At 42.7% G+C, this 25,195-nt stretch overlaps 2 protein-coding genes across 14 annotated transcripts in view; one reads left to right on the top strand and one right to left on the bottom strand.

Moving 5' to 3' along the window:
• Positions 1 to 17,959, top strand: part of YWHAE (tyrosine 3-monooxygenase/tryptophan 5-monooxygenase activation protein epsilon) — a 41,819-nt gene extending 23,860 nt beyond the window's left edge. Inside the window, exons 6-7 of one of the 10 annotated variants that reach the window (XR_012676596.1) lie at positions 8,317 to 8,545; positions 16,240 to 17,959. Coding sequence is in view for 7 of the 10 variants with exons in the window: in XM_075168775.1 (XP_075024876.1) it covers positions 4,119 to 4,180 (62 nt within the window). In the remaining 3 variants the exon portion in view is untranslated. Of the gene's footprint in view, positions 1 to 3,128; positions 4,050 to 4,118; positions 4,207 to 4,842; positions 4,933 to 5,969; positions 6,063 to 8,316; positions 13,929 to 16,239 lie in introns of those variants that run through there. The other 9 variants (XR_012676595.1, XR_012676594.1, XM_075168775.1 and 6 more) reach the window with 9 other exon arrangements.
• MYO1C (myosin IC) overlaps positions 4,604 to 25,195 on the bottom strand; it is a 65,009-nt gene continuing 44,417 nt past the window's right edge. For all 4 annotated transcript variants that reach the window (XM_075168762.1, XM_075168763.1, XM_075168765.1 and 1 more), the window contains 29 exons: positions 23,493 to 23,691; positions 22,542 to 22,622; positions 21,597 to 21,776; positions 21,293 to 21,391; positions 20,945 to 21,058; positions 20,344 to 20,415; positions 19,930 to 20,049; positions 19,616 to 19,698; positions 18,810 to 18,915; positions 18,344 to 18,424; positions 17,867 to 17,958; positions 16,627 to 16,721; positions 16,354 to 16,400; positions 16,003 to 16,083; positions 15,715 to 15,820; positions 15,079 to 15,196; positions 14,744 to 14,857; positions 14,486 to 14,562; positions 14,250 to 14,318; positions 13,744 to 13,828; positions 13,367 to 13,526; positions 12,510 to 12,593; positions 10,696 to 10,789; positions 10,535 to 10,590; positions 9,908 to 10,043; positions 8,295 to 8,365; positions 7,762 to 7,859; positions 7,382 to 7,481; positions 4,604 to 6,326 (listed from right to left, as the gene is read on the bottom strand). In XM_075168762.1, the coding sequence (XP_075024863.1) occupies positions 6,300 to 6,326; positions 7,382 to 7,481; positions 7,762 to 7,859; positions 8,295 to 8,365; positions 9,908 to 10,043; positions 10,535 to 10,590; positions 10,696 to 10,789; positions 12,510 to 12,593; positions 13,367 to 13,526; positions 13,744 to 13,828; positions 14,250 to 14,318; positions 14,486 to 14,562; positions 14,744 to 14,857; positions 15,079 to 15,196; positions 15,715 to 15,820; positions 16,003 to 16,083; positions 16,354 to 16,400; positions 16,627 to 16,721; positions 17,867 to 17,958; positions 18,344 to 18,424; positions 18,810 to 18,915; positions 19,616 to 19,698; positions 19,930 to 20,049; positions 20,344 to 20,415; positions 20,945 to 21,058; positions 21,293 to 21,391; positions 21,597 to 21,776; positions 22,542 to 22,622; positions 23,493 to 23,691 (2,845 nt within the window). In that variant the 3' untranslated portion in view covers positions 4,604 to 6,299. The remainder of the gene's footprint in view (positions 6,327 to 7,381; positions 7,482 to 7,761; positions 7,860 to 8,294; positions 8,366 to 9,907; positions 10,044 to 10,534; positions 10,591 to 10,695; positions 10,790 to 12,509; positions 12,594 to 13,366; positions 13,527 to 13,743; positions 13,829 to 14,249; positions 14,319 to 14,485; positions 14,563 to 14,743; positions 14,858 to 15,078; positions 15,197 to 15,714; positions 15,821 to 16,002; positions 16,084 to 16,353; positions 16,401 to 16,626; positions 16,722 to 17,866; positions 17,959 to 18,343; positions 18,425 to 18,809; positions 18,916 to 19,615; positions 19,699 to 19,929; positions 20,050 to 20,343; positions 20,416 to 20,944; positions 21,059 to 21,292; positions 21,392 to 21,596; positions 21,777 to 22,541; positions 22,623 to 23,492; positions 23,692 to 25,195) is intronic.

The following is a 25,195-nucleotide window of genomic DNA, read 5'->3' as shown; positions in this document are numbered from 1 at the left end:
TTGACTTTACTTTACTTTTAACTTGGGGCGGGGGGGGGAAGTCAGTTCTGTTTAAAGTATGTTAGGTACATAGAAACACACAGAGGTTTGAAACAACACTGCTGCTTAACTTCAGATAAATAAATGAGTGTCTTAAATTTTTGTGTAAGATGTTACTTGAAGCATGGTGATAGCCATATAGCATTACTTTGGAGGACTTTATTGGTGTAGTGTCCGTTTGAAAGCAATTGTAGAATCTCTTAACTTTACCAGCTACCTGTTTTTGTGTAGGATTGATGGGTTTGTTTTAAAGAAATATTGTTACTTGATAGCTTCTAGCTCTTTGCATAGATCATGAGTATTGAATGTTGCAGGTCACATTTTACCCCTATTTCTTTGGGATTTTGACAGAACTGGGAAAACTGTAAATGTGTGGGGTCTTGGCTCCTAGGTTACCCTAGATCCTAGTGCTTAAGTCTCTTGTGAGGGACCACACCTTGCTTTCAAAGGCGTAAGATTATCTAATGGTGCAGAGGCCTACGTATGTATCCTGGATGGATCTGTACAGACTCTGCTCTAAATACTGCAGGTATTATTAGATGCCTTCCTTGCCATGGTTAGGCATTGGAAAAAGAAATTTGCTCCCAATTCCCACAATTAAGATACGACCTTTTAGTTTTATCTTTTTTAATGGAGCCAAATATCCTGGTGCTCTGTTGAGAACACTGAGGAAGCCATTTCGGTGAAGTAACAAGGCTGGATTGCTGTTGCGAGATAGTAGCATTAGAACATTTTCCAAAAGCTATCTTTATTTGCATGTGAGCTGACTAACATGTCTCATGTATCTTGTATATCATAGAAGTTCAACAAGATTATTTACAGAGGCTTTTTATATTTCTTTTTGCATAATCTAGATTCAAATTTCTTCTTTCATAATTAGCTTCATAGCATAGAAAAATAGATATTTTTGTTTTTCCTGAAGTATTTCAGATTATCCTAGTTACGGTTCATGATGCATGCCAGAAGGATAATGATTACAAAATTTAAAATACTGCAGAACTACTTAAAATTGTGGTGCAGTTCTTCAGGTCCACAAAAAGTATGGTGTTTATGCATAATGTTTAGACATAGGTGCAAAGTTATTTCCTCGTACCGTGCTAATATGCTTGCTGAGTGCATTTAATACTGTTGCTTCCAGAGCTCCCTATTTCCAAAATGGGTAGAGCCTTGAAGATTGGTAAAAGTTAATGCTGGCACTGAGAAAGATCACCACAATTACCAGTTTCCTAAGGGGTGGGGGAGACTTGAAAAAGGCTTGTTCTTTTGCATTAAGCTTTTGCCTGTTTTGATTTCAGTTGTGTAGGTTGTAGGGAATGACTTTATAAAGTCAGGTGTTACTCAGCTGCTACACTTTTCCATCTCATTTACTGTATCTTTTAACCATGTCATAGACGAGCTGTTTAGTTTATTTTCACGCTTGTAATGTCGTCTTCATATGATTCCTGTTTTCCCCTTCTTTCCTGCTGTATAGATTCCTAAAGGAAAGTCCAACTGTTCATTTCCTAAAAACTCTACTTTGTAAGTCTTCGTCATGGCTTAATGAACTTTTCAGCGTCAGTTTTCTTCCGATCACTAATCGTGCTTGCCTCTGTCACTCTCTCGCTGCTGATAAATTGCTTGTATCTTTGACTCCATTCCAGGGCTAAGCAATGTTCTACCTATTTGTGACCTGTTACCCCTACCCGGGTCCAATACGCTTGACTAAGATCCAAAGTAACTGACATGTTTGGGAATTGAGCTGCATACCTGGATGGATATTAAGAATATTTGGGCATGAAAAGTACTTTCACAATCGCCTGTTAGAGGGGTATTTGCTTAAGTGCGTTGGCTAGAGCATGCTCAGATCTTCTTTTAATCATCTTCCTGGGTTAGGGCCTCTACTTTCCTCTCTTAAGTGATCTGTTATGTAATTGCAAATGTAAATTTTATTGTTGTTGAATGTCAGATGTCTTGTATTCCTAGGCCACCTCTTCCAAAATCTACCTTGTATTGTACCTGGTGATAATTTTGAATCTGGACATGCTCTGAGCAGGCATTCTGATGATGTGCTGAAAGTCATTAGTCTCATTTGATTGGATTTTATTGCAAATGAATTTTTTGAATGGGTAGTTTTCGTTTATTGCCCTTAAGAGAGTACCATCTCACATGGTTAAGGATAATTATAAAGTAAACATTTTTCAGTTTCTCTTATCAATTAACTTAAATCGTGCATGTGTTATGGCACTAGCTGAACTACGTTAAACTTTTTCCTGTTGCGGTAGAAATCGGGCAAAGACGTGCAGAAGGCATTGCATGCATCTCACCCAGGGGCAACTGAAGTATAACCAAACACTTACTACAAAAGTCTTCATGGATAGACTTCCATTTCACTGCATGTCGCAGCCTGGTTGAATAGGTCCAAACTGGCCGTTTTTCAAGAGAGATTAATTGCCACAAAATGTTTTCCTTTAATAACCTCAAGCCTAGGGTTTCTTGTCATGTTGGACTTCAAGTAGGGATGTTTTTTCATACTTCTTTTGGTACCTTTAATAATAATCAGTGTTATTTTGCAAAATTGACTGCAGTACTTTGCTGTTGTTGAGACTTGAGTGGACTCCGGCAGAAAAAAGTTTAATTTCTAAAAACTGTTTTGGTCTCATTTCTGTAGCTAGTGAATAGATACCCTTAGCACTCTCTGGAGTGGAGATGAGGTTTTTGGGAAGGTATGTTCTGATTTAAGGATGTTGATCTACAGCCATTCTGATGACTTTTGTCTTGGCTGTTCATCTCTTGATCAACAGGACTGATCACCTGCGCAGTCGCAGTTTTCAGAAAGGGTGGTTTGTTGTTTGTCCTCATGTACAGCTACATAATAGCCTGTGCTACAGTTCTGTATGAAATGTGACGAGGTGATTATAAGGCTTAATTTCCATGGAAACGCTTCACTCCAGAACTGGCTATGTTACGAGAGTGTGTGTGTCATTTATGCAAGTGTGTGAGCGAGCGTGTGTACTTGCATGAAACTATTAATCTCTAGATGCTTGTTAAGCCGCTCTGAAGGTCTCATTTTTAGAAGTTAACGTCTTCCTTACTTTTAAACACTTTTGTAGGTGAAGAACAGAATAAAGAAGCGCTGCAGGATGTGGAAGATGAAAACCAGTGAGACACAAAGGCCAACAAGAGAACCCATCTCTGACCACCCTTCCCCTTCCCCACAAAAACCCTCAGTGTCACTCTGAGAACCACCAAATCTGACTTTTACATTGGGTCTCAGAATTTAGGTTCCTGCCCTGTTGGGTTTCTTTATTTTTATTTTTTTTACACAGTTTAAAAGTTCTTAAAGGCAAGAGTGAATTTCTGTGGATTTTACTGGTGCCAGCTTTTAGGTTCTTTAAGACACTAACAGGACTGCGTAAAGGCGCTTTCAGCATTACTGTATTGTCTCCTGCCAGACGTGGCGAGATTGCCATTAGAAGTGGATGTTACACCTGAAGGCCGTTAGACTTGTAGGGGAGAGATTTGTTATGGCAAGGTAGTGCGCATGTGGTGGCATTTTTCTTTTTTTATAACTGTTTAAACTGAATTTTATACCAATGTTTAAACTTAATTGGGTGTTTAGCTTGAAGTTGCAGGTTGCATTGGGACATATATTGTAGTGGTTTTACTGTATAAAAAACAAAAGTTTCCAAACTGCTGAAATGTTGCTGAAAATCATGGTGCTGGTAACAGTTCAACAATCCGTGGCTGCTCATTCTTGCCTATTCTTTACTTTTCCTCAAAGCAGGTTAGCATTGAAGGTGGCATTGATAAGCCTGCATGCGTGTTCAATATTTTTTCTTTCTCCCTCCCCTTTCCCCATCTCCCTTCGCTCGCTCAACCTCTTTTGTTCAGTATGTGTAACTTGAAGCTAATTTGTACTACTGGATATCTGACTGGAGCCACAGATACAGAATCTGTATTGTTCTTACTGAAACACAGCATGGAATTAACATTAAACTTAAATAAAACAAACCTAAATTAAAAATGCCAAATATTACTATGACTTTATTTTATATTTTAGTTATTTCAGCAAGAATAACTTCCTTTGTTGCTTGTAATAGGAGCATTTGGAGGGGGGGAGAGAGAGAGAAAGAGAAGTAACAGCATTGTTCTTCAGACGTGAGAGAAAGTAGGATCCCAGTCTTACGCGTAAGTAGCATAGCTGCAAGGCCAGCCTCCTAGAAGACAGCCTGCCTTGCATCACACCATTTACTCAGTCTTTCCCTACCTGAATGCACAAAAAGCCGTGATCTGGTGGGTGCATTCCTTTCACTTGCCCTTACAGCACTCCTCATCCAGTCCAGTTACGTGGATGGAGAGAAGGGAAACACGTTATCTTAATGTCCACCCTGCTTAGCTGATGTCCTAGAAATCTCTAGGAACAATCTGCTCCTTGTCATAGACAGTAGCAGGGCTGCCCTCTGGAGATTGGGCCCAGGAGCCAGAGGTTCAGCGGGGCTGTGTGACAAACGACGAAACAATCACACCCTCCCTCTCAAAAAATTAAGAAAGGTGATGAAACAGTTTCTACAATGAAGACAAGGTGTGTTTTTTTCGTAAAAATTTATTGAGCATAGTCTTGAAGAGGTTATATAATAGCGTATACAGCATTGTATAGCATATACACTCTAGCATATACAGTGGTATGGTGTATATGTACTACAGTGTATACAGCATTCCAGGCCTGGGGCAGTGTTTGATAACTGCATGATGTCAGAAACCAAAAAGTAGGAGACTGAGGTGATCGTATGTGAGTGGCAACATGTTTGGTTATATTTTATTCAGGGCTTACTGTAACTTGTTGCTGCTGCATCAGGATAGAGGTGGAATGTGAAGGATTTCTAAGGCAAGTAGAGTGCAAAATGCGCTGTTTGAGGTCTAGAACTTGGAAATGGAAGCTGGAGCTGTGATTTGCAGTCAGCAGGTATTTGACACATAGCTGTCCACCCTGTAGCCGTTTGGGTTCTTTATTAAATGAAGGTGTTTAGCATTAACTCTGTGACACAGCCTGAGACCAGTTAGCATTCAAAACGCGTTTCCCTTCTAGCTTTGGGTTAGAACTGAAGTGACACAGCTTGCTTAGGAAGATGCTTCCATGCAAAGGAGCTGTCAGCAGTTGGTCAGTAATGCCAGCAGTGCTGAACTAGCCATCTCCTCTTTAAGGCAGTACTGAGAGGCATTTAGATGAACATTGTGGAGCTTTATTGTGGGAACTCAAAACTTCCAGTTATCGCTAAAAATGAGGAAAAGCAGCTTTTTCTGAAGGTGCTGCTCTGAGCCTGCTGAGGTGTGGGGGGGGAAGGGGCAGTGGTGACTCCCAGACAGGTACGAGGTGGGAGGGAAAGCTCATGTGCACATCCTGTGGCCAGGGACTACAGCTTTCATTTCCAGCCTAGAGCGGCACAGAGAAGTGGTGGCCTCTGCAGTTTGTATTACTTAACGTTTTGTTTGGATGTGTGGATATGAAAAAGTTCCTACAGTATAAAAATAATCACTACAGAGCAAGAAATGGGACAGGTGACTTCACAAAAAGGTAAGAGTCTCTGGCTCCAGATCAGTGAAGAAGTTACATAATGGGTTTCTCAGGTTAATACCTTATAATCATAAACTAAAACCAACAAAAATTCCAAATCTAAAACATAAAAGTTTCCACATCAACTCCACGTCTTGTAGTGCATCTCTCATACTCGGCTATAAAGTATTTACAGGGTTTTACTCATTTACACAATATGGCTTTAATATATTGTAACACAAAGCATCAAAACGTCTCAGAGCAAAATTCTTCATAAAACATTCTTTCTGAATATAAAGTTTGGCATTTAATTGATTTGGCTGACAAAGCAGCAGAGTTACTTGTTTTCCGATTGTGCTTTTTCATGACGATAAGCACAAATTTTGGTCGTTTCCATCAGGGCTTAAACTCTAACAGAGTCAGAGCTACCTCTCCCTCAAAGCCCAGCTGAATAGGTTTCATGAGCCACGGTTTCACAGACATTGCGTTGGACCCATGCGTTTGCCACTAAGGTAAGGAAGAGAAGGCCTTTCTTTTGGAACTTTCATATTAAGACAAGAAAGCAAGATGTATTTTGTGGTTTTTCTGAAAGTGCAGGTCTTTGGTAACAATAAACAAAATGAGCAAAGCGAGGAAGGAGGGGAGTTTTACTGGGAACAATGTCCAGCCAATTCTATAGGGTGCAGTCAGACTGATGGAAGAAAAGGTCCTGTTGTGGTGGCACGTACTATCATCGAGAATTCAAACGAGGAGCAACCTGCAGGAGAAGAAGGACAAGCTAGAAAGTGTGTTGAAAACAAAGATGCAGCAACAGTTTTAGCTCCTAAACACCTTTAAAGCGCACCAAAGACTGGCCGTTATGCCACAGTATGTAACGTTGGTCAGTCTCAGCAGGAAACAAAAGTAGATATTGGCAATTCAGTAAGTTAGAGGAGCCCCCCATGCTCTTACGCCCCGGTGCCTCTGGTTAATATTAAAACCTTCTCCCTAGGCTAGCAGTACAAGAAGACTTTGCTTTGCTGAGGAGGGAGGGGCAAAACTGGAAAAATGTTCCTAGGGATGGTTTGGAAAGGCTGGGGAAAAAAATTATGGGATGTGTTTCCTCATAGTCTAAGTTGCTTGGTTTGCTGTTATGGATAGCAAATAAAGCAGCCTGATCCTCATTTCAGCATGCTTACACAAATTTAATCTCTCTTCCTGTGTACAGTCTATAGGCATTCCACAGAGCAAGGGAATCCTTCGGCAGTGCTGCATCTGTGGCTTTTTATAGGATGGACTGTTTCAGTGAGGAGCAAAGTGGAAATGGTGATTGCTGTTGGGAGGCTGGTCAGCCTGCAGCAGGACAGGGGAGCTGGCTCTTAGCTCTGGTGCTGGAAGGGGAGTGAGTGCAGTCTGAATATGTTCTGGATTTATTTCCGAATAACCTTTAATCTGACTGCATAAATCAGGTGCATGACTATATCTGACTAGCAGGAAGACTACAAACAATCTGAGAAGGGAAGAGGAGGCGTTTTTTTTTGCTTCCTGTGTTTTTAAATGTCTTTCTAAAATTTTATTTGCAACAGAATATAGCATTAAAGCCTGAATCTTGGGGAGGAGATGAGTTGCAGCAAGCCTGGCAGTCTCTCGAGACTTCAGGAAGAGAAGTACAACGTGCAGCTCCAACTGGGAAAAAGGCTGGTAGAGCAGGGCAGTGCAGCAAGGCCATGTGGCGCGCGTCCATCTGCTGCAAATACGGTCTAATGCCAAAATCGGGGTTTGGATCCACTGTAAGTGAACTACCATTCCTTGCCAACCTCAGCCTGTACTCACCACTGTTAGATGGCCATTCTTGGCTTTGGCTATAAGCAGTTCTGATCCTGATATAAAGTCAATTATGCCTTCTTTGCCTTGCCCAACTGTAAATTTTATGCTGCAAAGAGAAAGAGGTAAGAACAGATTTGATGAGTATTTGTGACCTCTCCACTAGCTTAGTTTTACCCTTTTCCTGTGTAAGTGGCTGCTTTGTATTGATGCTTAGCTGCAATAGATCTGCGTGTTAAAGGAACTGGAGCCTTAGTTAAGATGCATTAGGTACATTTTGATGTCGTATAGGTATGTTTCTGTAGCCCTTTAATGCTGAAGCAGAGCTCTCTTCACAACCAACACAAGAAAACCAAGGCAGCTCCTGAGAGGGCCTTGGCTTCACTCACCTGCCCTGGTTGATGTTGACATTATTGACTTTGTCTGCCTGCATGGCTGTTTTTGTTAGTGTCTCAATCACGTGGTCACTTTGAAGTACAACATCTCCCTGGGAGGAGAGAGGGACAATGGTTTATGATCATGGCTTTAGTGTCAGGATACCAAAATGATTATGCTGTAATTAACAGGGACAGAACTATCTCCATAGGCTAGCATGGAAAAACACTTCTCCAAGTGGACCAGGCTTGGCAGAGATCTCTGGGGCCGCTGTTGTGGGTCACGCTGCACCTATGGCGGTGAATTTATTTACAAGGTATCGGTAATGGGGGCAAGGGACAGCACCAATCCTGTTGGTGAACAAGTCACTGGTGAACCCCATCTGTCAGCACAAGGAAATGTAAGTGAAATGCTACTTACAGCTGGCACAACGTTAGTTACATACGTGTCACCATCTGCGCCCACCCCCCAGCTGGATCTGCTGCTCTTTGTGCCTTTAAAACTTTTTCTAGAGCTGGATGGAGAAATGATGGATGAGTCCCACTACCTTCTGTTTGTTATCCTCACAGCGCACGTGCAGCACAAACAAGTTATCACTCAGGCTGCTGACGGAGATGCCTGCAACAGAGAATGGCCATTTGACACCCAACAAAACTCTACGAGGATTCTTGCATGTGTTTGAGAACCTCTCCCAGGAATGCAGCAACTGTTGTTCCCGCACCAAGAAACCCGACAGCTGGGAAGCTGCCCAGAAGCACTGCGCTAATGTGCCAGCAGGGAGGCTGAAGAGGCTGCAAGGTGACAGACAGTCAGCTTAACTGTGCTCTTTAGGATGGAAAACAAACTTTCAGATGCCTCTGTCCATGAGAAGTAGTAAGAATGCCTGTTTACAAACTGTCATGGCTTTCATGGACTTGACAAAGGGCTACTTTGGCCAGTTAAGGGACCTCTGACCAAAATTTTACTTTTCAGCACCCACTGGACAGATACTTCATTCCAGCCCTGTAGGTGGATGAGTGGTGTAATCACTGGGGTACTACGGAGGAGAGGGACAATTGGAACAATGTGGTCACTGTTGTCCTCCCCCCACTGCCAGCGTGTGGTAAGAAAGGCCAGAGCTGCTGTAGGAGCTTGGCTCCAGAAAGTTGTCATTGCTGTGAATTCCTCGCTCGCCCTGCAGCTGGGCTCGGGGACAGGCTGAACTCACGCCCGCTTGCTGGCGTATTGGTCCTGAGCTGCTGCAGGTTCTCGTTACACCGCATTGTGAGCGACTCGGGCTCCGAATTCAGCATTTCTAGTCGGCCAGCCAGCAGCGCCTTCTGACGTACAGTAAGCAAGAGGCTTAGCCTCTGCCATGAGTTGCTCATGTTTGCTAAATGAAAAAAGTCCTCTCCCGGGGGTAATTAAGGAGCACTGTGCTGTGTTTCAGGAGTGTCTGTTTCTTCATAGTTTATTTTTGGACTTTGTTTAATATCTGGACACTAGATACAAACTGGGTTAGCTATTTAAATTGAGCTAGCCCAACCCTAGCAGAGATAAACGTATATCTCTGCCATAATAGCGTCTTATGGGAATCACAGAACCCCAAATTAAGTGTTGCCCTTGGAAACCACCTCCAAGGGTGACAGTTACAAATGCAGCAGATAGTTGCCTCAGGCCAACATTGAAATGATTAGCGTCAAAACTGGCTGTAAAGAGGAGTTGTAGCGGAGCTAGAGCTGAGGCTGTGAAGTGAGAGGTTTCAGACAAAGCCAAGTAATGACTACAATGCACCAGACTTCGCAGTTCTCTCTCTCTGACCAAGTTCCCCCCTCTAAAAGCATTGAGTCTGTGTCAAATATTTAGAGGGCTGAAAGCTGGAGCAGTGCCCCAAGCTGCTGCTATGTAATAATGGTGCAACTCCCCTGTGGTACAGATGTGCAACTGGGAAATGATTTAAGAGTGGGCTTGGGGGAGATGAGTTGAGTAATTTTTGTGACATTTTATGGAGTTTAATTTTAGAAAAACTCAGTTTCAAGATATTACAGACTTAAAATGCTTGTCAGTATCAGGTAATTCCATTCTTGTCCAGAACAAAGACAAATTCGTTATTTTATTACTACTTATTTAACTGTAGCCAAGTGAGCGTGAGCCAAACCCTGTTTATGTCACCATTCTCACCTGTTAGATTGGCATAGTCAATTCGTTGTTTGATTTTGGATTCTTCAACTATGACGACTGCGTTCTGGGTAAGAAGCAGCTGCCGCGCTCTTGCTTTGTATCCTTTCCGGTCATACTTGATCACAGGAACTGCATACTGAAATAAGTGTTAACAGTGCTAAAAATGCAACTTGTTTACTTGTCAGCTACCTTCCTTCTAGCCTACAGAGCTTGCAGGAGGTACTGACCAGTGGTTGGTAAACTGGGACTGGAGACAATCCTTTTGAGTCCTATTCTTAGTTCTGCCACAGACTTCCTTGTTGACCTAGAGGAGTTCTGAACAGTAACTTGATGACTACAGCTGTCTGACTGCGGGCTTGAAAAATCCAGGTTTAGCTTCAGTCTGTGTAGGCTTCTTCATTGCTCCTTTCCTCTCCAGCCATGCCAGCGGCAACCCTGACATAAACTTGCACAAATCTCCAAATCGTATTTCTGAGCCATCAGCTCTTCCCATAGACTATCTTCCAAGATATTACAAGCCTAGTAAAATGTAAAATTCTTGCTATATTTTCTTCAGAAATCTAATCTTCTGATATTCTGCTGAATAACTCTAGAAGCTCGACAAAAGTATTAGGACATGTATCTCACCTTAATTGCTTCACTTTCTAAAGCCTGAAGGACTTTAGCATTTATCTCTTCGTTACCTGTATTAAAACCAAAGGGGTGGGGTCAGAAAGAGAAATTTCTAGCAAGAGTAGATTAATGCCCCCCTTTTCTTCTTCCTGTTAAACTTCACAACACCTACTCACCAAGTCGAGTGTTGATGAAGAGTCTAGGAACACTCTGAGGGTAATTGTCTTTTTTACCCTTAAAAATCTCACTGGCAATTACTTTTTGTTCCAACTGCAAGGACAAAAGATGTATTCTTGTTTAGTATAAAGTGTCTCCTTAAATAAAAAGATAAATTTGTCTTAAAAGAGATGTTCTCTTTTTGTTTTTTTAGCAGTTGTTATCTAGTTCTGACTTCCTGAATCATACTAGTCACAAAATACTCCATATAGCCCTTACATTTTCAACAGCTACCAAATCTTTAGTATGCATCATATTTCTGATTTGAATTTATCTGGACGTGGCATCTAGTCTCTGGATTTTGATAATGCCCATGTTTAAAAAGTCTCAGAATCCTCCCACTGCAGTGATTCTCTTAACCTCTTCCTCCTTAAGCTTAAACAGTTTGTTTTCCTGCTCTACCCATATGGCTTTCTTCGTGTTTCAGATTATTTGTCCCTTCCCCTACCCCCGAAGCCTTTCAGCGAATCAACATCTTTACTTGAAGTACCGACAAAAAAGTTGTGTCCTTATTAGCACCGCGTAACACATTCATTACAGCTCTCTGATCCTCCCAATATTCTCTACCTTATCCTCTGACAAATAGTACAATGCAATTAGCTACCGTATTGCCCTGGGAGTTCCTGTTTAAATGCTTAGTCACCATAAACCTTTGGTCCCCTTCAGAGTGGCGGTATGCCAGGATAGAGTCACCCCACGCTGTAAATATGCCCCGTGCTCTTAGCTCCTGACTTGTGCTCCTTCACAGTAAGAACAAAACCACTGAACGAGGAAACAGGAAATCCCCTTTGCTTTATTTAGGGCAAACGCATGTTACGGGTGCTATTACACAGTATAAAGTACCTGAGATGATAATTTACAGGTAAAAATGTGGATAAAAGATACTCATTATCAGTGCGTCTGGTTTGCTGGGGAAAAGAAAGTGTTCCGCTGAGTTTCCACCTCCAGCTCAGTTACGGCTGGTATTAATCCTGTGTCCTTAATCACAGGCTCAGCCACTAACTAATCTGCAGCATTTCATTACATGTGCTTAACACTTTGCAGGCTTTCATAAGCAGTACGATATACTATGCAATAAAAAAAGCTTAATGGCAACTTTTACTATCGCCTCCTAACAGTTACATCTAAACTGTTTAATGTATACATTTCCTATTATGTCCCTTCACGGAGGTTTTTTTTAATATAAAAAAAATTCCCTCCCCCTACCTTTCCAAATTTCAGTGTGATTTTTATTCTTTTTAGCTAGAACAGCAGCTATAACTGTCCCTGTAACTTCTCTCTTTGGAAAATGGCTAGTTTTGTGTCTGCAGAGTTCTTGCTCTCTACTTTACATGGTACAAGCAGAATAATGCGGCTTCTTACATTTTTATCTTCCATGGAAAGTATAGAAATTATATAGGGGCGAATTATATAGGAAATTATATAGGGGCATGGATATACAACACTGTTTGAATAATATGTATTGAAATATGTATATAATGGTTTTTCTTCTATTTTATGCACATTCTGGTCTTTTAGTTTTTTGTCTCTAACCTGGAAAAAAAAAAAATCACCATGTTCTTGTGGAACTGTTAACCAACCACCGAAGCGTGCAGTGATTCAAGAGCTCCTCCGCCTCACCGCTGCTTCTGTGCCTCCCTCTGTAGCAGTACCCTCGTCCCTCCCGTCCAGCTGTTCCCCTCCTTCGTTTCTTACAAGAAATAATGCCGAGAACCCCCTCCTGTTCTTGGGAACATCAGCGTAGTTTGTGAAATCATGTAAAGTTGTCTCGTACCTGCTGCTTCCACTCGGGGCTGATTCTCTTGCAGTAGGTCCAGACCATGTTCTGCATACATAGCTGTCGCAGGAGCTGGGATGCCTGAAGAAGTCACACAATAAATGAAAATAGCTCAAAATTACAGACAAACCAATTCAAACATCGACGACAGATGAGAAGCAACTGCAGAAAATGCATTGCTGAATTAAAATACTGTTTCATTACTGAGAGTCGCTTTTAAAATTAAATAATAGGAAGTTTATTTTCCACCTTTCTCAGAGAGTTTGCCCCGTAACATTCTCCAGCTGCTTTAGAATGGAGAATGAATACCAGGAGCACTCCACTTTACACTGCTGTGCCCTTCCTCGCCTCCAGCTGTACCTGCAATCCAAACAAGGACCTTTGGATAAGATAACTGGGACTTTCTGCAGCAGACAAAAAAAGCAATTCTGCCAGATGCAGAATAATAATGGCAATAGAGGAAGTTTAATATGTTCTTCACAGGCAACCACATTGTCATTGCAGCCAATTTAACTGTCTAGAGGGAACTTAATTTGTTCAGAGAAAAAGGGAAGAAAATTTCAGAAACGGATGAGAAAACCGGTAGAAAACGGTGTTGCAACAGCACCACACTCTCGAGGACTTTCAATACTATAGCTCTAATAATTTTACAGATATGCTATAATTACACCCGTATGATGATGTTTGGATTAATTCTACTAGTAGAGACACTAATGCAAGGTGGAACTTGAGCGAGAACCTGGTTCTTTCCTGCTCTGGTAGCAGGAGGGTCCCCTCAGGCCTTCGGCGGCCCGGGGTCTCCAATGCTGCCACCCTGCGTATCACTCATCTGACCCCGCTGCAGCTGTGCCTACCTCGCAGAGCGATGGAGGAGGAGTTGGCCACGATTTGTCCAAAACATTTTTTGGTAAATTACGCTTGAGGTTCATCAGGAAGGAGAAGCGGATGTAATCAAGGAAATACTCGTTCTCTGGGCAGCGAGGGTGGTTCCGGTAAATAAAACCTTTAATGAACCTGAGGAAGAAGAAAATTTGATTAGAAAATTAGAAAAGTGATCAAAATTAGAGATATTTAGAGGTCTCTTCCAACTAAACCATTTTCTGGGATTTACTTAATAGTTGTAATTTATTAAAAAAACCTCTGATACTGTAGTGACAAGAAAGTTTATTCCTATCATCCTATTGTTAAGAAATAAGTACCCATTTGCTGGCCTAGGTTATTCTTTACGCACCTTCTGATAGTCTCTACTGCCCACTTCTTCTTGGCAGCTTTTCGGCGTCCCAGGGTTCCCCGCCACCAAGACTGGATCGCTATTGCTAAAAATAATACAAAGATTTTGCACTGCGTGAGCTCCTTCGTACCCATATTGACTCCATACAAAACCGGCAACAAAGAGCGCTCAAGAAAGCCCGCTCTGTAAGTAAACAGCCTTCAACATGGCATATGGGAAAGAATATAATTTAAGTCCTTAACAATATGATACAATGGATAAATGTCAGTAAAAAGCACCGGCAGATGGGAACTGCTGTATGGGGGCTGCTGGGCGGACATGAGTGAAGTCTGCTTCTCTTGCTCAGTCTCACAGTCTAAAGGTGGAAGGACCAACATCTTCCATTCTACTTGCAGCAAGGCTTTGGGAATGTTCCTTCTTGCACATCAAACTCAAGTCATCTCTGACAGCAACGGCCACTTCAAACCATGCAATTGCACAGCACTGCAGTTCCCTCTCTCTCATACCTGAGTGTTTCATGTGCAGGAATTTCTTTCGACGGTAGAAGCCTCTCCATGTGGCCTGCATTTTTGTTGCTGAAATTGCAAGAAAAACGGCAATTTGAAATTGTGACCAAGCAGATTTTGGCAGAAAAGGGGTTAATTTTTTAAACAAAAATCACCCCCTCAAACAAACAGGAAAAAAAATAAATGAGAAAACAGACAGCCAACTGTCCACGAAGCTACTGCAGTGTGTGACTCACCCAGACTCTGCTTCCTCACTTCCAGAGCATCTTCCGTTGCAAACAAGGTCTTGGGAAAGCGGATAAAAATCTTTGTTCTAAAAATAGAAATGCAGAATTGTGTTTAACATGCCGGAGAAGTTTGCTTCCTGCCCTTAGCATCCCCTTTGGGATCGCTACTCTTTTCCTCACCCACTAGATAGAGAAGCCTTACTTAAAAGTAATGACATGGACGTCCAATGATTCATAATCTCAAATTAAGAAAATAGAAGAACTAACCGTCCCATTTTGTATTCTTCCTGTTTGTAGCCAAGATGCTTCACCAGCACAGCCACCCCATCGTGGGGCCGTCCGTCCCATGTAGGCCACGTTTCTGGACAAAGCGATTTGTACCTGTAAATTGGCAGCAGAAGAAATCTTAGGGAGAGAAGTCCAATCCGTACAGGGCAGTGGGAAGGGAGAGAGGCCGTGCTTCTCGCTCCGTCAGGGTATCAGGCTTTCAGGTGTACGGGCTGCCTCTTCGCTGTTCAGAACAGCTCCCCAGCCCCAACATCTGTGGGAGCGAGACCAGCGGGAGGGAGCAGCAGGGAGAGAGAAGTCCACGGTAATCCTACCTCTGCAGGAAAACTTCGTATTTTCTTCGATATGCAAACCCAGCTCTGCGCACTCTGAGATTCTCCATCAACCCTAGGTATTTCACTTGATGTCGGATTAGAACTTCATCAAATCGATCTTGAGAGAGAATGAAAACAGAGACACATGATCAATGTATAGCTGTCCCTTCATCTGGAGAAGATATCTTGGTTATATCTTATGCAATTATCTTTAACCTCTAACCCATCCTCACGGTGCAAGTCCCACACAACTTACTTTGTGTCTCCTGTCTCCCCCCGCCCTCTTTTAATATACATTTATATTTCATTCCAAAACGAAGTTCTCCTTTAGGATGTTCTATGCATACAGGAGGAAGAAATGAAGGAGAATAAAGGTCATTAAAAGGAAGTTATGTAGGTTAATAATTCTTCGCTTTAAAGATGACCATACTCCATCCAAGACCAGTGCTCCCATTCTGATTCCTGGCTGCTGGTACTGCCACCACCTCCCCACAAGAAGCTCTGGCACAGACCCAAAATGAAAAAGTCTTGCAGGACTTCATCATTTGAGCTCCTTCCTGTGCCTCACTGGCTGGGATCTAGTGGTCTATACAGAGCTGTCGTAGAAAAAAAGAGGAAGAGTCACCAGGGTCCTACCAGCCTGTTTAGCATCGTTAGGTTTAATGCAACGAATGTAGGAGGGTTCTTTGGACATCAGAATTTCCATGAGTTTGGAGAGGCTGTTTTTAAACTGAGTTGCTGCCTAGAAGAAAAGAAAGAAAACTATGTATGAAGCGATGACTTACAGCTAATACGTGTGACTGCAGAACAAGCCTCAGTCTCCCAGCTTTAAATATGAGAGGCTCGCATTTAGACTACCACATTAGGGCATGTCTTTTAAAAAGAGGAAATAGCCACGCTTCCATCCAGCTCTTGTGTTCTTACCGTCTCAGGTCTCTTTTTGTCTGTCAGCTCTGTCCTGTCGAAACACTGATTTATGATAGGATTCTCAGAGTTGCACATGGTCTGCAGAGAGAGACGTTTTCAGAGATAAAGTACAGAGTATTTTTCATAGAACTATCAAAGAAACATGGGACAAAACTGTTTGTTTGGGGTTTTTTGCTTTGTTTTGCTTTTTAATAGTAAAATTAACTTTGGGCACCTCAGTTTGTCTTTTCATAGTGCAGCCCTATGGACACGCATTCTCCAGGTGGAGTCTAGAAGAATCTTTTCCCTCATTTTAAACCTGACTCCTCCTTCTGCTGAGTATTGGAAACATCCTCTATCCACACTCACCTCCTTCAGGTTCCGAAAGAGAAGGTCATTGTTTTTATCTAGAAAACCTGGAAGAAAAAGAAACCGCTCAGGCTGCCACCGCTGTTCCACAGGAGCTTCACAACAAGGCAGGAATTTGAGATGGGAAATTAATCTGGTTAATCAAATGATGTGTGGACATATTCTATGCCCAGATTTTTCTTTACTATATAGTGAAGCTGGTTTAATTGAAAGGGCAGAGGATGGGAGGAGGAGAAAAGAGTGAGAGAGAGTGGAGATGATGCACACGCTTACCTGCAACACTGTAGGTGACCTCTCCAGCATAGTGCAAAAGCCGAAACTCCTCCCGCCCCAGTGACTTGCGAGTCTTTTGGTCAGCGAGCTTGTGCCTGGTGAGAAAGTGAAGAAGCTTCTGAGAAACAAACATTTGTTTCATGGGGGGGATTCACTTCAAAAAGCACGATGGCGTTTGATCCCAGAGTGGGACTATGTGAACACAGAACACGGGGGAATAAATCTGACTTGCTGATTTTCAAGACCGAAAGTAAATAAAGAGTTATCAACCAGCAAATCATAAAAATGTTATAAAATGTATTTATGTTTATTTCAAATGGATGAACTTTCAGCTTCCTGGCGAGGTTGCAGAGTGGTTCTGTGTGCACATGAAATTAGAGTAGAGGCAGCAGGCAAGAGGGCAGTGAAGATGGTGGCAGCAGGCTGGCATACTCATGAGATGCTCTACAGATCCTAATCTGAGCATAAGCAGAACGGTCAGTAAGAAGAAAAAGACATTTGGAGCTCCAAAACTGCCGTAAACAATCATCTGACAGGTGAAACATGGAATTCACACCCACTGAACTGCAGTGGCGGTTACCAAGTCAAAGGGTATCAATATTGTTTGGGAAGCAGATGGGCACAAAGGTGAGTTAGTGCAATATAAACCTCTCAAATTCAACAGCACCAACACTGCTTAAATCATTCTAATGCATATACGCCTCTGAACACAATTTTTACCAGTAAAATTCTGCTCCATGTACTAGTTATTCCTAGGCCTGACTTGAGTCATCAGTCATCTTCCCCCTGGAAGCCATCGATGCTGGGGAATGATCTGGCCTAATACTCCAAAACGGAGAGTTTGTCACACCCGAAGTATTGGGCCGGATCTTGGAAGAGCCAAGAAGCTGCAAGCCTGCAAATTCCTTGGACGTATTTGCAGTAGGATGCCAGGAAGAGATCGGTGAAGGGGCAAGTCAGTAACAAGAGTTTTGTTGCTCCTACTGCATTCTGAAGCATAGTCTTGAGAAGAGCAAGGCAGTTGGTGTTGACAACTTACTCTATATTATCTTAACGCACAATCTAATCTCTTTGCAAAAGAAAACACGATCATCTTTTACGTGGGACCCAGTATACCGAGGATGCTACTGCCGTACACACAATGAGTTATAACGTTATCTAGGAATAATTACAGCTCTAGGCTCTATCCCACACTTGGATCCTACCAGTATTAACTGCCCTCAGCTATGTGAACACTCACGTGAGAAAATGAGGGTGGTTCTTCACAGTTTCCTCCAGTTTCTCCAAGAACGTTGTATCTGTGGCATCCCCAGGTCTCAGACACTCTTCATCCTACAAGCACACGCATTCTAGTATTCATTTCTTTCTGTCAGCGCACAGGCCAGCTCTAATTCTGTCCCACTGAAACACTGTCCCAGTTTGACCCTTTGGCCCTTTGGTAGGCCATCTCCTAGTTCAACAGATGAAGAACTGTTGAGCTGAAAAGGAGAACACTTTCCTCCTTCCAGACTGCCTGGATTGGAAGCTTCTTTCCCAAGAGCAGACGGAGGCGACACAGTTTGACTTTTAATGGTGTCACTGTTCAGTGTATCGTTGCTCTTCCTGCCTGCTCAAACAGTACTAACATAAGCTTAAACCATTTTTTTCCTGTGTTCTTCCCCTTGTTTTCCACTACACTGCCTCAAATTTTTCATTTAAAAAGGTGTTGTCAACTCACCAAAATAGAAATGATGCCTTTGAATTTCTCTTCCACCAAATCACAAATTATTTTGTTATTAAAATACTGAACTGGTTCCCACTACAAAGACAAGAAATCACACTTGAGTGAAAACAATTCTAGACTGGAAAAAAACATGAAAATTTCAAAACATTGCAGACCACACCTTACTTAAATAATCTTTCTGTCAAGTTTGAAACAAAGCTTTTTCACTCATCAAATTTGTTTTCCTAACAGTCCCTTTAAAAAGCATTTTTTTAATCAGAGTAACAGATTGGAATGGCATTACTCACTTCTGACTGCATCACACAGAGCTACCAAAGTGTTTCGAAAAGAAAGAAAAAAGGAAAGCTCTTCAATTCAGTTACTCTGGAGACCATTATTAGCAGCTCCTTTTCTAATCTGTCCTCTGGCCTGCAGGAGGTGCTACAAAGGAGACAGTGGAAGTGACGATATTGGCTCTTACCGCTATGCCTTCTGACTCGTATTCCTCTTGTTCTGACTTTAATGTGAGCTCTATGAAGAGCTGCTGCAATTTTTCATTACAGTAATTAATACAAAATTGCTCAAAGCTGCAAACAAAAATCAGAAAAATAATCACTAACACTGTAGCACAAGTAAAAGAAGCTATAATCAGTGGGCAGCAGCATGAATGTATCTCTGCGTAAATCAAGAGAAAGAGAAGAGATTTAGTGAAATATTTACTGAATGTATAAATTTAGTAAGTTTAGTGAATCTCATGAAAGAGTTCCACGAAGAGAGAGAAACGGACATGAAGGGTGGGACACAGAGGAACACAAAAACTTTTAAGAAGGGCCCAGTCATACTGCGAATTTGAGAGTCTCAGTTCATCGCTATCTGCCAGAGTCAGGTTCCAGGCTCTGACACAGGCCCACGCACCGTTTTACAGCTGTGTTTTCCCATTCGCACCGCCATGGAAAGACACCACAACAGCCACCACTGTGCCAGAGAACTGCACAAAGGCACAGTTCAAGCGATCGCATGAATACGCCCCAAAAGGCAAGAGTCTTTAAAATACCAGGAACATTAACAGCTGTAAATGCTAAGTATTAGCTGGATGCCCCAAGCGTTAGAAGCCCTGTGATTATCAGTTATTCAACTGATTTCCTGAAGTTTAAACTCCATCTCTTTCTCTCTTACTAAGAGAACCAGAGATGGAGTAATGTCTTATTTCCCAACGGAGAGCAAACACTAGAATGAATGAAGTCATGCAGAGTTTACTCAAAACTCAAAGACATCGATGAAACAAACCTGTTGTGCTGGAAAACCTCAAATCCATAGATATCGAGCAATCCCAGAACTGTTGTACTTCTCCAGCCCGGAAACTCTCCTTCCTGCAATAGGGCAAAAAATAAATGTTGATACGTACTCTCAGCTACGATCCATCACTGGATCTTACCCATTTAGTTACAGCATTTACTCCTTACCCTCTTCTTAATGGAAAACAAATTAATTTAGAAATTGCTGTACAGCACGGAGCTCACTATTTCTCTGCTTTGCAGCTAAAATATTTGAAACTTCCTTTCACGCTTGGTTGGATATCTACAAACAAAAGGTTAATTTACCTTGTAAGCAAGAGACTTGTTAACCTTGTTCACCAGCCAGGAGAAAGTGCGTCCATATATTGCCTTGGCAAGCGCATCCCTCGCGTAGGCTGCCTGCTCCAGGTTCAGAGGACTGATCAGCTGCACGCAGGAGGAGATAAAAGCCATTCAACAGCCATTCCACTAGGAGATTAAGTTTCCCTAGTTCGTTGTTAATAAACAGCCACTCAATGGCATCCTGTCTGGGCTCAGCCCTCATCACTCTCTCCCGGCCGTACAGGCTGCAAATCACCACAAGGTTCTGGGGCTCTTGCACTGACAACCTCCTTTGACAAGCGAGGAGTGAACCGTTTACTTCTGGTAAGAGAGCTGACGGTGTATCGCTGGCTTGATTTAATTCCACGTGCCTCCCAGATCCCCAGTTCACGTTCTTACCTCTTCCCCTTTTGCTATGATCTTCTTGTGGATCAATGCGTCTCGAAGAACAGAGCCCTCAACTGCTAGAAGCTGCAAAGCAGTAGAATATTAAATTAATTTATGAGGCAGTATGTTCAATTTGTCAGTTCTAGTTTTAAGAGATCAGAAATACTTGTCTCCAAACTCACAGTCCAGTGAACAACCCTTCATTTCCCACTCACACTGCAAGTCCTTCCCTTTCCTCCCGCACACCACCTCCTTTCTGGCAGTGATATGACCTAACAAATAAATTGGCTTAATTGTTCTGGCACCAAGAACTGACTAAGCAAAGGCACAAGGGTTCTTCTTTCTTTAAAACTCTTCTCCGGAGTAAGTCTATTCCTATGCCACTGCTTGAAGGCAAAAACCTCAAGTCAGCGGTGGATCAAGCGGTAAATAGAGAAGTTGCCAATTAAAGGGTTTTGATGTTAATATTTGCATTTTATTTAGGTCAAATAAAAGTGTATTTATGAAAACTTCTAAATCATATTCTAAAATGATACAACGGTACCAAGTTCAAAATAAGGAAACCTCTCTAATTTATCTTTAATGTAATGTATCTCTAACTGGTGATACTCACCCTAGCCAGATATTTAATCTGATTCTCTGTAGTGACCTGAGCGTTTCCTTGCTCGTCAGCAGCAAACTGCACGTTCCCCAGGTGCAGAACGCTAGCCACAATGCTCAGCAAATCCTAGGATGGAAGCAACAGGCAGAAACCAGGATTATGAAATGAAAGCACAGCGAGAAAAGGCAGTGAGATTTTTGTGTTAATTAACATTTTATGAGAACATTTTGTATTTTTTTCAGGATTTTTGCAGAGAATACATTCACTCTGAAGGCTGCCTTTGGTCAGAAATAACAAACCAGAGCAGAAAAAAAATCTTTAAGAGTAGGAAAATCAGCTGTGCTGTCAAACATGTCTTACCTCCACCTCGTTGTCATTGAAGCTTATAATGGACAAGGCTCTTCGCACAATTTTCCAATCATTTTTATCATTTATGGAACTGACCCTTGCACAGTGACCCTAAAAAGACACAGTTTGATGTAAATAAGTAAATAATTGTCAAAGATATACTACTTATGCTCAGTGCACTTCTGCCATGTGTTTCTTTTTATAGCAGTCATCTCAATGTTATTTTTAAAGTGAGGGAAGGAAACTACGAAGTCAACTGAGAATATATTGGTCCTACATTGTAACAATATCACAAGAATTACTAGTTAATGCACACCTTTACTAAATAGTGATACTGTTGTGGGCTCTTCTCCAGGCCCAGCCTTCGCAGCAAGTCCTCTTCCCCTCCTTCTAGCAGCTGGTAGAAAATGTGGAAGTTCCTCTCTCCGTGATTCTGGTGCACAACTCGGGATTTCTCCAGGAGGTAGTTCAAGATGTGGCCCCCAACAGGAGCCCCCTAAATCAAACCAGATCCATTGAAATAGTTCATCAACATAGAGGAAAACATTTCTGTTTCTGGTGGTCTATTCAAAGACAAATAGGATACAAACCGATAGCCCATAAAAGGACGGAAAAATGTCTGTCATTTTGTATCACAATCTCTATTTCAGCTAAAACATAGTGGCAATTTGAGTTTTGAAGTGTATGGAAAATGAACTATCAAATGAAAACAACATGTCATTATAGAGATCGCGGCTACAGCACCAACTGAACGGGATCTTGACTTGCGTAAAATTCCTTCTCAGAAGGCGCAACAAAACTGTGATTGCGGAGGGATAACACGCGGAGACGTTTAAACGACTGCAGTATGCCGAGCTACTCAGTTCTTGCTCTGTGTTCATCTTCATAGTGTGGGACAATTTGGATCAGAATCGAAGCAAACACTATGCAAAGTTACACAGGACAGAGATTATCTTCAGATCACAGCTGGCTTATGTGGATTTAGTTTGGGAGTATCCATCTGCATGGTGCACATATACCCTAGAAATAAGGGGATTTAATCTCACTGTCTCCTTATATAGAGAAATGAGGGAAGAAAGAAAGGAAAGCGTGTACTATAAAATCCTCTGGAACCAAACTTTGCTACCACACTCTGCTTATGCTGTCATCAAGGGAATGCAAAACAATCACTTCGTGCACGCGTCAGTACAAGAAAGCACAGGCAACAGAGACCTGCTATGACCGGGACCGGTTGGGAAGTATAAAACGGATTTTAAGTTACCCTGTAATCAAACTGCACATCCATGTATTTCCCAAATCGGCTGGAGTTGTCATTCCGAAGGGTTTTTGCATTTCCAAAGGCCTGAAATAAAACGATTAGAGAAAAATAGATAAGTATCAAATAAGATTATTTATAAACACTTTGGTGAAGCTGCCAGTTGTTTATTTACAGCCGTTAAAGCCTAGGTTCTTCCTTTTTGCAAGGGAAACCAAGAAGGAAACAGATTGCTACCCAAATTCTAATGCTGATCTTTATACCCAGTGCAAGCACTGCAGATGGAGCATGCCTCTGAAAAGATTTCCATCCCCCCTAGCAAGCTTATTTTAACGCCAGTTCACTGCTGACAACATATGTCACGTCTGACAGTCTTTTCAAAGCTTCCTCTTTCATCACAGCTTTTTGCTCACAGTCACCCGCAGCTCCGCTCCAGCTATCCTAACAGCCCCAGGCCTCCCCCTCCAGGGGAGCACACCCTTCCCGCAGGCATCTGAGCAGAGAGCGGAAACATCAAAGGCAGCTACGAAGACCGCTCAGGACTGGACACTAGAGGACACCACAGCACTAGAAAATGCACCCACAAACGCATTTATCAGAGGGCAAGGCTGCCCACAGCGTCCGCTTCTGGCCTTGCGAACTTATGCAGCACCAGAGCTCTTCCCACGCCAAATGCCTCTCTCTCCCTGCAGCCGGCCCGCTCCAGAATCGCTCCTGGTGGACTGGAAAGGGCCACGCGAATTCAGCAGCAGACGGCCATTTCTCTGGCGTGGAAGCAGAGCGGGATTCCCCCGTGTGCGGTGCAAACGATCTGCCCACGTGCGAGAACCAGTGTTCCCAGGATACGGCTCAGTCATGCCCAGCGGGGTCCAGCTGCCCCCACCCCCTCAGCTGGAAAATGTGAGTACCGCCGGATGACTCAACGTCAAGTTTCCGTGCTGCAGGCTCCGGAGTTACCTCCAGGACGGGATTGGATTGTAACAGGCGGTCCTTCACGGTTTCGACCTGCTGACTGGCTGGACAGGTCACGGCGTAGTATTGCAGGATCTTCTTGGTGGCCTCCGTTTTGCCAGCCCCGCTCTCCCCAGAGATCAGAATGCACTGATCCTTCCTCTCCGTGCGCAGGGAGCGGTACGAGTTGTCTGCAATGGCGTAGCTAAGGGACAATGATAACCAGGCGTTAGTTTGTTTCCACGGGTGAAGGGCAGAGACTCCCCAGCTAAGGCTACCTCACAAACTCCTGGCAGACACCTCAAAAAGAAGTCCATGGGCTGGGTAAGAGCATATTGCTTCTGCACGCTGGTGGCGACAGGAGATTGCTGACATCTCTATGCACATCTTAACCACTGAGCCAAGTTTCTGCAGGGTGATGGCACAAATCTATCGAATTCCTTTAAAAACTGTTCTTTTTACTCTCTCTGACAAGAAACGTTTCTGCAGAAGACGACTAAATGGTGCAGATAAACTTACTTTTCTAAATATACACAATCTCTCAACATCGGTCCCACAGGACAAAAAAGGAAACGTCTTGTCTTCCATCAGTCTATTCTAGCTCATCTTTTAAGTGATGACACACTCAGACGGCCACAACTGCACTTCGCTATCTGGGTGGCTCCTATAAGGGGGCTGCAGAATAGCCCAACCTCTCCCAGCTTCTCTTGGGTTGTAGAAAGAAGGGGACACGCCAGCACAGACTGAGAAGCATCCTGCGGGCTACTTAAGCTACCATCCACCCTAGGCCAAACGCTACCCAAAATACTCGAGGGTTCCTCCTGCCTGCACACAGCCAGGGCTCATTGCGGCTGGCTCGAAGCCCTGCTGCCTCCTTTGCTACTTTTTCTTTCTCTTCTCTTTTCCTCCCCGCGATAGACCAGACAGGATCTTATACCGAGAACCACACACACTTTTACAACACCGGAGAGCAGGAGGATGAGTCTGGTGGCAACTGCTTACAGAGGGAGAGAGGAAAAGGAGGACCAGGCAGATGCAACGAAGAGGATAGGAGAAGAGAGGAGCTTTAGCCCTTCAAAACGCACTCATGTAAGACAACCTCCATAACGATATTTTCAGCTGTCTTACATGTGGTGATCAAGCAGATATCCTGTCTTCATACACTTGACAGCCTTTTAGTAGCTTTTTTTTTTTTTTTTAAAATTCTCATGCTGTGAAATTAATTAGAAATAATCACACCAAAATAACAGCCGTGGCCTTCTCAAGTCTATTAATACTTGGTGCTAAGGCAACACCAATGAGCTACCTAGCAACACAACTGCACACTTACCCCACTAAAGTCATCAAGTCCTTCTCTTCCCATCCAAGTTCTGTCTCTGGAGTATTTTGAAAACAGTTGAATAAATGTAAATTTAATTTAAATTTTAAGAACTGCCTCTAGACTGCGTGCCTTTATTGGGTGATTTTAAGTACTGTAAGTTCAAGCAGAAAGCTAGCAGTCATGCATACCACATACAGAATCACTTTACTTAAAGATGTTTATGGTCCCATTTGTAGTCACCATCTCTGAACCCCCTGCCAGGCTATAAATAGCAGAGGATGTGACAGATCACTCTGGGAAGTATGCTGTGTTTCAAGCCCATAGGGATAACTTTTCTCCTTTGAATGACTACGTGTGACGCACTTCCCAGAGAACCCAGCGCTCAGGC

Source organism: Calonectris borealis, chromosome 19 (assembly GCF_964195595.1).
Source record: "Calonectris borealis chromosome 19, bCalBor7.hap1.2, whole genome shotgun sequence".
NCBI classification, from domain to species: Eukaryota; Metazoa; Chordata; class Aves; order Procellariiformes; family Procellariidae; genus Calonectris; species Calonectris borealis.
This window is presented reverse-complemented; position numbering and strand designations above follow the sequence as displayed.